This window comes from Pipistrellus kuhlii, unplaced genomic scaffold, assembly GCF_014108245.1.
Source record: "Pipistrellus kuhlii isolate mPipKuh1 unplaced genomic scaffold, mPipKuh1.p scaffold_m20_p_99, whole genome shotgun sequence".
Taxonomy (NCBI): domain Eukaryota; kingdom Metazoa; phylum Chordata; class Mammalia; order Chiroptera; family Vespertilionidae; genus Pipistrellus; species Pipistrellus kuhlii.
The window spans coordinates 310,001-324,874 of NW_023425605.1; the positions used below are offsets into that span (position 1 = coordinate 310,001).

At 48.7% G+C, this 14,874-nt stretch overlaps 1 protein-coding gene and 1 long non-coding RNA gene across 7 annotated transcripts in view; one reads left to right on the forward strand and one right to left on the reverse strand.

The window, feature by feature from the left end:
- SCAF4 (SR-related CTD associated factor 4) overlaps positions 1-14,874 on the reverse strand; it is a 57,142-nt gene that overhangs the window by 19,733 nt on the left and 22,535 nt on the right. For 2 of the 6 annotated variants that reach the window (XM_036429062.2, XM_036429065.2), the window contains exons 3-13: positions 14,597-14,641; positions 12,681-12,842; positions 10,570-10,705; positions 10,160-10,299; positions 8,821-8,973; positions 4,000-4,184; positions 3,556-3,664; positions 1,944-2,108; positions 1,498-1,583; positions 826-1,016; positions 18-118 (exon numbers count right to left, since the gene is read on the reverse strand). In XM_036429062.2, coding sequence (XP_036284955.1) covers positions 18-118; positions 826-1,016; positions 1,498-1,583; positions 1,944-2,108; positions 3,556-3,664; positions 4,000-4,184; positions 8,821-8,973; positions 10,160-10,299; positions 10,570-10,705; positions 12,681-12,842; positions 14,597-14,641 — 1,473 coding nt within the window. Of the gene's footprint in view, positions 1-17; positions 119-825; positions 1,017-1,497; positions 1,584-1,943; positions 2,109-3,549; positions 3,665-3,999; positions 4,185-8,820; positions 8,974-10,159; positions 10,300-10,569; positions 10,706-12,680; positions 12,843-14,596; positions 14,642-14,874 lie in introns of all 6 variants that reach the window. The other 4 variants (XM_036429061.2, XM_036429064.2, XM_045578369.1 and 1 more) reach the window with 3 other exon arrangements.
- Positions 12,960-13,439, forward strand: LOC123651955. Its single transcript, XR_006740969.1, has 2 exons — positions 12,960-13,171; positions 13,392-13,439. It is a non-coding gene; the product is annotated as an uncharacterized LOC123651955 (long non-coding RNA).

The following is a 14,874-nucleotide window of genomic DNA, read 5'->3' on the forward strand; positions in this document are numbered from 1 at the left end:
ACTGAATAAACACTCACATTAATCGATTCAATTGGACCAAACTCTTCTAGGAGACTGGCAACGTCCTGCTGAGTCGTCCTTTTGTCCAGCTGTCCCACCCAGAGGGTAGTGCTACAAACTGAGAGTAAAACGACCGTCACAACACGCACACCTGACGGCCCCATGCTGTACCCGACGGGAGAAAGCCACGAGAGAACCGTGACGCCGCGAGCCTGAGGAGCAAGGCCCACACGCGAGTACATTTAAACATCCCGGAAACGGTGGTGCTGCTTCCAGAACAGCGCACACACAGATGGCATTAAAATGCTGGCCTCGTGGACAGACCGAAGCCTCGGTCCTAACCCGGGTCCCAGCCAGCACAGTGCTTCTGTTCCCCGTGTGCGGCCGCCCTGCCCCCTGCCGAGCCTGCCCACGCAGTGAGCTTTACGGAGCCTGAAGCTGTACACCTGCCCCGGCCGTATCCGTTACCATTTCAGATCAGCTCTGGTGTATAGCACACTCTGTTAAACATACTTTCAGCACACACAGAGATTCAGGAAAATAATGCAAGGTAATACCGTCTGTAAACAGGAAATCTTTAGAAAAGTAAGAGGGTATAAGTGTTTCTGGGGAAACAAATAAAACCTTCCCACTGTGTGTGGAGTTGGCTAGAATTTGTATTTCCCACACTTACTCCTTACTGCCGCTGCACGTGCAAAAGCAAATCCAAGCGTGTGCACTAAACTAAGGAAAGGCGATAAAGCAGCACTCTGCTGACATTCAGGAAGATTTTAAACCCACGACAGGAGGAAGGACGCCAGAAGCCCGACGCAGAGGTGAGCTTACCGCTCGCGGTCTCGGACCTGACGGGAGGAAGGCCCTTCTGCCGGCGCTCCCTCTCTTTCTCTCGGTCCCGTCTTTCTTGGGACCGAGAGCGAGGAGAGTGGCGGCGTCTGTCCCGGGACCGAGATCGAGAGCGTCGATGCCGAGACCGCCGAGATCTAGAGCCAGACCTGGAGCGCCTCCTTTTCGGTGACCTAATGTTTCCAGGAGGAAGAACGGACGGCACACGAAGAACACTTGTCAGGCATGTGAGCGCGTGTTAATTTGAAAAAGACATAAAACATACAGCAGGTAATTTAACATGTGAGCGTGGAAGAGACCGACAGTGGGGAATCCACGGGAATGAACACGGAAGGCCGGCAGCCTATGGAGTGCCATCACTGATGTCTGTGCTGCGCCAGCTCCACGCCTGCAGCCTCCGCTGCCACCTACCTCTCTGCCAGGCCCCTCTGCGGCAACAACAGTGCATGTGAGCCATCTGTACGCAGGCGCCTCGGCACGCCCAGGGCACACATGTGGCTAAGACCTCTGACCTCAGGATGGGTTGCAAGTACTTCTGCTCCATCTCACACAGGGCACCCAGCACACCGAGTGCTATTTATTCAGCCAACGTGGAACCACTCCAGCTCTATGCCTCCTGACACATAGGACTGGAAAACATTTTCCACAAATTACCTGGATGCTGACCTAGATCTCGACTTTCTGTTATCCGACATATGCCGCTTCACCTCTTGAATACAAGGCTGTTCTACTTTCATTTCCTTTAAAGACAAAACAAACAGTTATCACTAAATGAGAAAAGGGAAAATTATAAATAAGACACAGGACAAAACCTAAAAACATTACAAGTCTCCTGTCCTGAAGCTAGTTGGGTGACATACTGTTCTAAGAAGCCATCATTAGGCACTCATTAAGCAATCTAACTCTATCTCAATCCCCAAGAACCTTATGGAAATGGGTAGTAACATGACACCCATTTTACAGATGAAAACTGGGCACAGAGAGGCTAATGTGTGTCCAAGGCCAGGCTCCCTATATTCAGAAACGACAAACAGACAGGCAGGAACCAGCACGTCAGTCCCGGCAGCCACAGGGGTCACCAGCGAGAAGGGGGCTCGTACCTGATGTGCTTTCTGGGTGAGGGGCTCGCTGGGGGCCGGGAACGGGGCCGGGAACGGCTGCTGCACGGGGGCGGCTGGAGGAAGCACAGGCGGAGCCAGTGCAGGGAACGCCGGTGGGGGCAGAAGGCTGAACGCCGGCATCTGTCCATTAGGAGGAAGCGGAACCTGGGTTTGAAAGAAAGGGTGTGAGTAGGTTTTAAATAACAGCTACGAAAACCAAATTTTAAAGCCCCGGCTTTCATATGAAACTAAAACACCTTAATTTTTATAAAAGAAAAACAATGATACACAGTAATTAACAAAATTCCAGTTTATCATTCATCAATGATATCCCAGTATATATGCAGGTTAAAAATCCCACAACTCATTTTAAAATTATGAACACACAGGTTTGGGGTTTATATGTTTAAAGATCTAACTTCATTTATTGTGAGGAAACCATGTGACAGACTGAACTTAAAATCAGAGGTACTCTGGTTTCGGGGAGAAAGAGGCTAGAAGCACTGGCTTGTAGGTTCATTCTTTTATGCCTACTTGTAGGATTTCAAATATAATAACGAGAGTAAACCACAACTTAATATATTTCTTCAAGTGCCATTCCAATGTCAATACACTTTCAAATATAATTATAATGTCACAAAAGAAATACCCTTTCTAAATTATTGATAAACTTCCGTAACTGTTAAAACATTTGGAAATAAGTTCATAGGTTTTCTTCATATTTTTAAAGAGACTTATAAAGTACTTTTCATACTTCATCAACAAGTCATTAAACATCAGTATCAACTTCCCATTACCACGAGTCTAAGTGGCCTGAGAGCGAAGTGAGTGAGGTGAGTGCAGTCTGGAGAGACTGAGCGCCTCCTGCCCTCAGCCACCCGGTCTATCCCAGGACCAGCCGTACAGAGAATCACTGCACAGTCCAGAGAAGTCTCTAGTCTGGGGCACTGGAGGGCCAGGATCGGCACTTAAAAAAAAAAGTGTTATTGAATTTAGAGAGAGGGAGGAACAGTGACAAGAGAAACATCTCGATCGGCTATCTCCTGCACACCCCCTGGGATCGAGCCCACAACCCGGGCGTGGGCCCTGACCAGGAACTGAACTGTGACCTCTGGGTGCAGGGCCAATCCTTGCCCACCGAGCACACCATCCGGCAGGATCTGCGTTTTTCAGATGCCCCTCTACACCCCGTTAACTGAAATGCAGAGTTGAGCTTAAGCAACTCTCAGTTGCTGTGGAAGAATCGAAGAGGATGCTAAGTAAACCCAGTGAACACATCTCTGCTGCCTGCCGGCATCTCCTGTGGGCCGAGCACACTCCCAGCCCACGCATGCCGGCCGAGCTGAAAGCCTCGAGAGCGTCTCATCTCGCGGGAAGAGCCCTGCGGCGAAACGGGGCAGTTCCCTGACGCAGGGCCAGGGTCTGCCTGCTCTGGACTACTTTACAGTGCTTCCTGGTAAGTTGGGAGCATGCAGGGCTTGGCATCCCTGTTAAAATTAAAGCAAAAAGCCACTCAAATCCGCTGTCAGCAGCGTGTCCGGTCACACGGCTAAAGATGGACTGTGAAGAGCCCTGGGGACCTGACCCGCCGCGGCAGCAAACACACCTGGACCTGGTGGTGCCCGGGGTCCTGTGGCATGGCCATCATCGGAGGCTGGAACGGGTCCATGTTTTGATGTGGGGGGTACGCTGGCTGCTGCATGCCATCTCCAGGATACCCACTGAAAAAGCACGAGCGAGCCTTTTACCAGCCGAACACACACGCGATTCTAAGCCCCACTCACACAGAAGTACAAGAATGTTCTCCAGGAGGCACTGGTAATCAACACTTTCCTGAATCGTCTATCTGCCCACAGACTAACTGGCACACAGCACCATTCCCAGCATAAAAGCTTTTTTAAACATTTCTAGGACCCTTCCTCATGTGGGAGAAACCCCAAAGTATCCGTGTTTAAAAAGACACGGACAGGATGGGACAACGATCGTGCTACTCCATGTCCCTGTGTTATGCCTGCGAGCACACCGACTCCACGCGCGCTGAGGGAGGGAGACTCACAAGGGCGCCTGTGGGGGAGACGCGGTGGGCACGGCAGCAGTGGGCGGGGCCGGGACAGCAGCAGGTGCGGCAGCAGCAGAGGTGGTACCCGCGGCAGCAGCAGCGGCGGCGGCAGCAGCATCTTCTTTCTTCAATTCTTCCACAGCTTCTGGCTCATCGTCATAATCAAATCGATCGAGTAGCTTCTGCAACAGGAATGTCGGTATTCCACTTTAAAATTCCGGCAGCATTCAGTGCACAAAAACTTTATAAAAACAGATGTGCCCATCATCTCTAGCGCCACCACACTGCCATGGACCATCTCATTTCCCACATGCCCCGAGGAGCTGGTTCAGAGACAAACTGTTGTTATACAAATGCCACTTGAAAAAGACAGCTTCTGCTCTGCCTTTCTTCCCAGTTATACAGGAGGTACTTTCCTTCTGACCGTCTAAATGCTTACTTTATTCGTTTACAATAGACGTATTTTACTGAGATAGCCATGTTTCTAGACAAAAACCTTTAAAACTTTACACACCTAACAATGGGGCACATTTCAGCAGGCTGCAGAATGTACAAAATGCAAGACCGTCTTATCCAAATGCTATGAATGCCCACAGAAAAATGCCCAAGGCTGCCCGGCCACGAATGCTCATGAGAAGAAAAAGCGACAGGCACAGACAAGGCTGCCCGGAGAAGTCTCGCCACCTGCGCACCAGCCTCTTCCTCAGAACTCCCGTTCCCTTCCGGTCACCAGACATGTCCATAAGAAAAAGAAGGAGCAAGGCACTTCACCGATCGATCACATGTCTAGCAGAGCCATCGCTGCGACCACATCTGTTCAGAAAGGAAGGAATGGCACAATCCACACCGCTGCTGTGTTGGTAGATGGCACACACTTCATCACGAGAAGCGTGCAATGCAGACAGTTCTTCTTCTTACAAGAAAACTAAAGCCCAGGCATTCAGAAACAGCCAGGATGGTACAGTCAGTGAACAGCAGACTCAGGAGGTAGACGCGGTCTTTTTGACTTCAAAGCCCTAGTCTCCGGCATCCAATGAGCGATCTCCCCTCTTAAGGGGTCCATTCTGTGCATGGCTTTCCAGCCCCAAATTCCCAAGTTGGTGGTGCGCTGTGACAGTTCTGCTAGAACTCTACTGACAGGAGACTTCTGGATTAGGAAGGGACAGCACGTTTCTTTCTCTGTCGCTCGAGGCCATGGGATTCGGGTTCTTACCGTACCTGAACGGTCCCACAGGACCGGCACCTTGCTGTTGTACACACACTGGCTTATGTAGCCCCGCGGCAATCCAATGCAGGCGCTACTGTCTGTCTTTATAGTGGTGCACACTGACTGTCTGTGCAACTCAACTCCAGAATAAAGCCAATGTTAAAACTCGGGTCTAAATTGTCTACAAAAAACACGACCACCTAGGATTTCTAAAGTTTATCCCATATAAATGTGTATTTATAGTCTTAAAATCTATACCTATTGCTTTGGAAAAATTTGAAACGATTAAAAAATTACAATAAGAACCCTGACTGGTTTGGCTCAGTGGATAGAGCGTCAGCCTGCGGACTGAAGGGTCCCAGGTTCGATTCCGGACAAGGGCATATACCTGGGTTGCAGACACATCCCCAGTGGGGGTTGTGCAGGAGGCAGCTGATCAATGTTTCTCACCAGTGTTTCTAATTTTCTATCCCTCTCCCTTCCTCTCCGTAAAAAATCAATAAAATATATTTATTTTAAAAAATTACAATGAGATCTATCCAAAAATTCATTTTTGTTGCTTTTTAGGCAACTGAAGACCTATGAATCAGCTGAAATAAACAAACTGTTCAGTTTGACTAGCTTAAGACGAACACTTTTAGCAAAGAGGAAGGCACGGAATTCCTTTTTCCAAACGTGATATAAAAACAAACACTGACCATCCCACTTGAGGTCGAACATCAGAGGATTACAATGCAAAGGAGCGAGCGAGGCGGGGACGCACTCACACTGCCTTCCTCGGCATTCTCCCGGGAGGCCTTGCCGCCGGGGCAGAAAAAGGGAAAGAACCAGGCAGAGATGGATGCGGAAGAGAAGTGAAAACGTAGCGACCATCAAAATCAGAGAACCAACTACAAAATTAGGTGTTTAATACCATGACCATTTCACAGGATAAAATAAAATCAGTAATTTGCGCACTGTCATCATTAACCAAATGAAATGTTATGAAACACTAAACCTGAAAAACACCTAAGAATAAATAAAACAAATGTACAACACATACAAAACACGACACTGCAGTCTATGGAGACTATAAAAACCTGTCACTACTTCTTAATTTAACCCACAGATTCAGAATGCTGACACGCGTGCTAAGTCCACAGAGGGAAGCAAGCGCTCTGGTTCCCTGTACGTGCCATTGTGGCTGGGTGACTGTACAGCTGGGATTTTTAATGTGACTCACATTTCTATCAGGGCCTCTGAAGGAGGAAAAACCCTCCGGAATGTGCATGGCCCCAGCCAACCAGCAGAACGTAGGTTTCCCGAAGGAGTCCTCAGGCCAGCAAGCCAGAACCGTGCCCTTCCAGACCCGAGTGTCCAGCCTCGCTGCCCTATGAAAGCCAGTCTGCAAGCCTCCACATGGCCTGAGCCAGACCCTCAGAACTAACCAGCCTTCCCGTCCTTCCCTCTCTGGGTGCGAGGTGCCTGTACAGTGGGCTCGGTCCCCTGGAGACCCTGACTCCCATCGCGGCTCAAGAACAGCCAAAGTAAACCGGGGCGGAGGGGGGGAGGGGTGTGATACCGAGAAATAAATATGACTTGTAAGCTACAAGTACTTAAATTATAATGCAAAACAAACACATTCCTGGGACAGAACAGTGTCTACAGAGAGGCACAGAGACAAATGAGAATTTAGTCTCAGATAAAAACAGTGAGGGAAAATCAGTTCTTCCTAAAAATATAAAGATTTAACTATCTTGTACCGTATTCTGAAGTAGTTTCCCAAAGACTGAAGAGACAAATGTAAAAAACAAAAATACAAAGCCACTAGAAGCAAATATAAAATTTTAAAAATACAGGTGGGAAGAGGTTTCCTAACCCAAACACAGTGCAGGAAGTGAGTAAAACCGCATGGAAGCATTTACACCCACGTGTGCATGGAGATAGTTCTGAAAAGCACACACCCATCTGCTCCGAGAGAAGTGGGTTAGAGCATTCTGCATTATTCCTGTTTTCCCCTCATACGTGTAGGCCTATTGCACTCAAAAAATTTTATCCTGCCTTCTTCTAATCAGCAGTCACTCAAAGATCACCAAGATGCAGCCCTGGCCAGGCAGCGCAGCTGGTCCGCGCTGTCCCACTAACCCCAGGCTCCGGCTCCGGCCCAGCCAGGGCCATGCAAGAACCAACCAAGAGTGCCCGCATGAGCAGAAGAACGAGAGGACGTATCTCTGGCCCCCTTCTCTAAAAAAATCTATAAAAATAAACAAGTCACCCAGACACAGCGACAGCCAGTGCTCACTGCACGGAGTCTTACTTTGAACCATCAGCGTATTTTACATAAAACATAATGAAAGTTATTATCTCTTATCATTAGAATGTTGGAAAGAAATCAGAAATCTCACATATGATGAAAAGTTATCATGTATTTCTAGGACCTTCAAATTGTGTTTTCTGTAGTGAATCTGTGAAAGAAAATAAAACGTTATGTAGCCAAAACCGGTTTGGCTCAGTGGATAGAGCATCGGCCTGCAGACTGAAAGGTCCCAGGTTCAATTCCGGTCAAGGGCATGTACCTTGGTTGCGGGCACATCCCAGTGGTGGGGGGGAGGGTGCAAGAGGCAGCTGATCAATGACTCTCTCTCATCGATGTTTCTCTCTATCCCTCTCTCTTCCTCTCTGTAAAAAATCAATAAAATATATATATATAAAAAAGTTATGTAGCCATAAACCCACAGAAAGAAGCGAGTTGATGACAGGAGTGTAGATGTCTGGTTAACATGTCAGCCCGAGCTCGAGCTGTGCACTCGGCACATCACACGCTGAGCGCTGCCCCGGAAGATGCGTGGCCAACAGAGCACGAGGACCTGCACAACCGACACCCTCGGACCGACGTGGTGACAGCGTGTTTTAACACCGAGCCCAGGAAGCACTGTCAGCGTCTACCGACAGGGGGCAGCTAAACGGGATGTGTCCAGGTAACGGACTACCCTAACAAGCGGAAATGTAGACCCAAATCTATAACTGCGCAGCACCCACAAAACGGTGAGGTAAGACGAGTAAGATCAAAGCAATGAGCTGCAAGCCATCCAGCCCCAGACGTAAATTCTAAGCCGCTCAGCACGATGATACGGCAGCTACTCCAAGTGTGGGGTTAATGGTACACGGTCTGTTTCCTTTCCTTTACACTGTTCGCTTTTATGTTTTTTCATTTATTTCCTGAAAAAGGTTGCAATGAGTATACATATTAAATTTGTAGCCAGAATTTGCCGAGATCGATTTGGCTCAGTGGATAGAGCGTCGGCCTGCGGAATGAAAGGTCCTGGGTTCGATTCTAGTCAAGGGCATGTACCTTGGTTGCGGGCACATCCCCAGTGGGGGGTGTGCAAGAGGCAGCTGGTCGATGTTTCTCTCTCGTCAACGTTTCTAACTCTCTATCCCTCTCAATTTCTCTCTGTGTAAAATCAATAAAAAATATTTTTTTTAAAAAATTGTAGCCGGAATTAAAACACTGTTGGATGTTGTGGGGACACCTGGAAGCAGAGTAAGAAAAGCAACAGACACAGAGGGGCTAGGAGGGCCAGCTCCAACGTCCAGGGAGGGAGGGACACACAGTGCGGTGGGAAGCGTACCTTGTCAAACGCCGTGGCCTTCTGCTCTGGCGCCGGCGCCGGCGTGGTCTTTAACTGAGCGGTGATGGCCTGCACCTGAGCCATCACAGCATTGTCAATGGCGGGAGACTGTGGTTTTGGAGGCTGCTGAAAAGTCTGAAGGATCTGCTGAAGCTTAAAGAATGGAAAACCGATAAACCACTAACAAAGTGTAATCACTGCATCAACAGACATGTTACTAAAAAACCTTAAAGGTGGGCTCAAAATAGCATATGCACAAAGTAAACTAGAAAAAAGAACCAACATTTTAGTACTGGTTAAGATTGCTGTGAATAAATATAGCAAGGCTACTATCTGTGTTGCTTAAAGTGAAAAATGTAAAGAAAAGCACACTGAATGTGAGCAAGGTAAGTATGCTTCTGGGAGACGCAAACATCGTGGCCAATTCAGATGAGTGGGAAGCAGCCTGTAACGTCACAGCGGTGAGCAGACGTCACAGGGGTGAGATGACGTCACAGGGGTGAGATGATGTCACAGGGGTGAGCAGACATCACGGGGGTGAGCAGACGTCACAGCGGTGAGCGGACGTCACAGGGGTGAGCGGACGTCACAGGGGCGAGCAGATGTCACAGGGGTGAAATGATGTCACAGGGGTGAGCAGACGTCACAGGGGTGAGATGACGTCACAGGGGTGAAATGACGTCACAGGGGTGAGATGACGTCACAGGGGTGAGCGGACGTCACAGGGGTGAGCAGACGTCACAGGGGTGAGATGACGTCACAGGGGTGAAATGATGTCACAGGGGTGAGATGACGTCACGGGTGAGCAGACGTCAAGGGGGTGAGCGGACGTCACAGGGGTGAGCGGACGTCACAGGGGCGAGCAGATGTCACAGGGGTGAAATGACGTCACAGGGGTGAGCAGACGTCACAGGGGTGAAATGATGTCACAGGGGTGAGATGACGTCACAGGGGTGAGCAGACATCACAGGGGTGAAATGATGTCACAGGGGTGAGCGGACGTCACAGGGGTGAGATGACATCACAGGGGTGAGCGGACGTCGCAGGGGTGAGATGACGTCACCGGGGTGAGATGACGTCACAGGGGTGAGATGACGTCACAGGGGTGAGCAGCACGGGCCGCGGAGCGTCCGCAGCTCCTCCTCCTCCAGGGCACTGCTGCTCTGTGTGCCCAGCTCACCCTCCACACCCCACCCTCCCGCGCAACCATCCATCCGTCCATCCAGTCAGGCTTTTCTAGCTGGAGAGCACCCTGTCCTCCCTCGCATGTGCTCCTTGTCAGGAACAGAAACAAGGACCCCCAGGCCCCAGCGGCAAACACTTCCTCTCGGTCCCTTACCTGTTGCCCTTGGGTCGTCTGAAACAGCTGGGCCACAGCAGCAAAAGCGTCCGAGCTGGGCAGCTGCTGCACGGAGGGCACAGAGTTCGCAGTGACCAGGGGCGGCTCGGAAGAAACTTTAACTGGAGGCGGCGGTGAACCTGCACGAGAGGAGCTCATGAAGGCCAAGAACATTGAACCTGCCCACTGCTTCACCCTCTGCTAAGCTTCTGCACTGAACAGCGTCCGTTCAGTTCGCAGAAAAAGGAGAGACAGCGCTGCGGGAGTGGATGCGGGGACGGGCCGGGAAGGGCCGCCTCCCCCGTCCGAACGGTCGTGGGAAGAAGCCGTCCTCCCACGAGGGCGTCCGCAGCGTGACCAGACCCCCGCCACAAGCAGAAGCCGCCACCACAGCTCAGAGCCCGCCTCACCTTCGTTGTTGGCGACGCTGTCTGCGCCCAGCACGGTGCTGCTGCTGCCTGCGGCCATGTCCAGAAGGGGCTGGATAATTTCTATTTTGAATACTCCGTTTTTTTGCCAAAGGTTCAGCACACGAACTATTTTACTCTGTTATGTGTGAGGAAACATGCATACACAATTAATATTTGCATACATAACTTATTACACCTTACCCAAAAAAGAGAGTAAAACAATAAACCTTAAGTCGATTTTTCAATACTAAACAGTTTTGTGTGTGTGCTTTTATATTTTTATTGATTTCATTTTTATTTATAAATATATTTTTATTAATTTTTCACAGAGAGGAAGAGAGAGGGATAGAGAGTTAGAAACATCAATGAGAGAGAATCATCGATGAGCTGCCTCCTGCACACCCCCCACTGGGGATGTGCCCGCAACCACAGTACATGCCCTTGACCAGAATCGAACCCGGGACCCTTCAGTCCGCAGGCTGACGCTCTATCCACTGAGCCAAACCAGTCCCGGCTATTTTTATTGATTTCAGACAGAAAGAGAAAAGGAGAGAGATAGAAACATCAATGACGACAGAGAACCACTGCTGGGCTCCCTCCTGCACACCCCACACTGGGGATCAAGCCTCCAACCCAGGCCTGTGCCCTTGACCAGAATCGAACCTGGGACCCTTCAATCCGCAGGCCAATGCTCTATCCGCTGAGACAAACTGGCTAGGACCTAGGAAAATAAAATCTGTTGTCAGAATCATAGCCTCGTTAAGCTAACAAGCCTTTCATCAGCAGTGTAACCTACAATAAGAAACAGAGAAGGGAAAAAAGGAAACAGAAAAATAATATAACCTACAGAATCAAAAGAAACCATTTAATAATAGAGAGGTGGATTTAGAATGCTCATACTGTATCTATGGTTAAAAAGAAACCCCATGCACAAAAACATGACAACCGAAGCCCTTATTTAGGATGATTCTAACACCTGCGAGCGTTAGGAAACTGACCAGCAACTGCGGGGCCAGCAGTGTGTGCACAGGTGAGCGTGAAGGTGTGCCTTGGGGTGACACTCTCATCTCCTCAAGGACTGAGGCTCTGCTTTTCCTCGTGTGTCCTTGCCTCCACTATGAACCCAGAACCACAACACTGTCTCCTGTCAGGTCTCCATTCTTCATTCCTCTCCACAGGCTCCCGCCCCTGGACCCCTGCCTGGTGACTCAGCCACACCATGCGGAAGCTACACTGCGTCTGACTGCTAACCAATGTCACTGCTGCTCCCGCACCCGAGTGCCAGGCAGGGGCAACCACTACTGCCCCCCACTTCCTTCCGGAACGCACAGCATCTGCGATGAGCGTGCCTTTCCCTACCAGAATGTCCTGATCACTCAGCTACAAGTGAATCTTTCCAACATCACCTTCTTTAAAACACAATGGTCCTGCCCTGGCCGGTTTGGCTCAGTGGATAGAGCGTCGGTCTGTGGACTGAAAGGTCCCAGGTTCGATTCCGGTCAAGGGCATGTACCTTGGTTGCGGGCACATCCCCAGTGGGAGGTATGCAGGAGGCAGCTGATTGATGTTTCTAACTCTCTATCCCTCTCCCTTCCTCTCTGTAAAAATCAATAAAAAATACAAAAAACAAAACAAACAAATAAAACCCAATGGTCCTGCCTGGTCAGTGTGGCTCTGTGATTGAGCATCAACCTATAAACCATCCCGGTTCAATTCCAGGTCAGGGCACATGCCTGGGTTGTGGGCTCGATCCCCAATAGGGGGGTGTGCAGGAGGCAGCCAATCAATGATTCTCTCTCATCATTGATGTTTCCATCTCTCGCCTTTTCCCTTTCTCTCTGAAATCAATAAAAGCAAGCAAAACCACAATGGTGCTTCCATATTTCAACAGTATGACTTTCCTAAAGGATTTTACAAGAAAAATAAATGAGAAAAAAAACTACAGAAAAAACTGGGTTTTGTTTCAAGTTGAGAGATTACGATGATTTCTTTCGAATACTACAGTAGGCTTCAAATATCTAAAATACAATACATTTAAGTTGATCTAGATTCAAATTAAATATAAATGAAAACAAAAGTTTTAATGTAAAAATTAACTATATTGACTATACCTTATCTTCCGATGGACACAGATATAAATACTGGAATGTGGCGGTTATGTTTTTAGAGAATCTTGGCCCAAAAACATCTTTATCAGTTCCAAACTGATGACGAGACTGTCGGACGATTGAGTCGATTACATATAACCCTGGAACCTTGTATTCTGGTTTACACTACAAAGATAAAGATGTAAAGTCAATACAAGAAAGCAATTCGACACCCATCAACCTCCCGTCAATGAAACTCTGTATACAAGTGTTTCTTTCTATTGAGAAACTCCTTGCATGGTTAGCTGTCTTCACATCAGCTTGTCAAATGCCCAGTCTTTACAGAGCTGCTATTTTCTTGGTACTTCAGACCCTGTACCTTATTTTTCTCTCATGCCCTACCTCCCACAACAGCTTTCCAGATCATCATTAGTTCACCAAGCCCTCCACCAATTCCACACAAATCCAATTCATCCTGCTCAAAAAATAAATTTTACCTTTAAAATTGCGCAAAAGTAGCCGGGACCGGTTTGGCTCAATGTATAGAGCGTTGGCTTGGGGACTGAAGGGCCCCAGGTTCGATTCCAGTCAAGGGCATGTACCTTGGTTGCGGGCATATCCCCAGTAGGGGTGTGCAAGAGGCAGCTGATCGATGACTCTCAATGATGTTTCTAACTCTCTATCTCTCTCCCTTCCTCTCTGTACAAAAAAAAAAATCAATAAAATTGCGCAAAGGTAATTTTAACAATGTATCCATTTAATTCTGTTCCAGTACAGAACCAGGAAAAAAAAAAAAAAAGGTTTTCGGCCTATGAAATGGAAAAAATAATAGAGAAACAGATACCTACATACATTTCAGGGGTATAACCTTATGGAAGGTGATTTGCAATAAAAGCAAGGCCGCATTTAACCCCACAATTCTACGCCTAGAGATGTACCCTCAGAAAACCGTGACGAGGCTCTGATGTTTCCCAGCCAGGCGTGGAGTGCATTGTCCCCTCAGGCAGCGGCTGAGCAAGTGGCGGGAACAACCGCGCAACAGAGCACGCTGCCGACGCCGACAAGCCCGGGGCAGCGGCCACCTGTCAGCGCGTGTCCCTTTCCCTCTCATTGGTGTCCTTGTTCGTAAAAACCAGGAGCCGGTCCAAACCTGGCACCGTGCCCAGCGGGTGTGGTGGTGCCTGCAGGGCCTGTAAGCTCCCCCACGTGCTTATCGGTCCTGTGATTTGCTACTCCATCTCTCAGCCGGTATTCACAGGCCACCACGCTTACGGGCGCACCACACGCACAGCCCCGGTCGGGGAGAAGACAGATGCCTCAGTCCCCTTCTCAGGACTCTGCGGAGACACACTCCAGCACTGTAACTGAAGAACATGTGATGTGGGGGGAGCGGGGGGAGCTGTACTTCCATCTGAAAGGCGCCCGGCGGAGTTAAATGCCCGAGGACCAGGGCAAAGGCAGAGCACGAGGCTCGGGCGCAGGGAGCTGCTGGCGACGCCGCTCCAAGCTGGTGCTCAGCCAGCAGCGCTGCTCTAAGTGCGTCTTTCTTTAAAACCCTCCGATAGCCGGGACGGTCTGGCTCAGTGGATAGAGCGTCGGCCGGCGGACTGAAGGGTCCCGGGTTCGATTCCGGGCAAGGGCATGTACCTTGGTTGCGGGCACATCCCCGGTAGGGGGTGTGCAAGAGGCAGCTGATCGATGACTCTCTCTCATCGATGTTTCTAACTCTATCCCTCACTCTTCCTCTCCGTGAAAAATCAATAAAATATATTTTAAAAAAAAATAATAAAAAATAAAAACCCCCGGTAGAGGTGCAAAGAACCTGCAGCAACAGCTTTTTGCGCAGTGGCTTTACAAGCAAGCGTCCCAATGACAACTTAACAAGCAATTACAGATGCTGAGCATAACTGAAATGAGGTAATAAGAAAACGGATAGTTACCTTTTTGATGAACTTTTCTACTATTTGAACTACATGCTTATAAAGCTGAAAAGAATGAAAAGAAAATTATTTTCCAGTTTACATATTTCTACATTTCCTGCAATGTAATTAGAAGATACTTAAAACCTTGAAATTTGCATTATTTAAATAATTCTCAAGGTATAAACACCATGTATATGATTTTACTTTTATGTGGAATCTAATAAACTAACAACAAAAAGATTATACTGAATAAACCATAAGAAATAATCTAGCCGATGACTGAAACAGAAATTAAC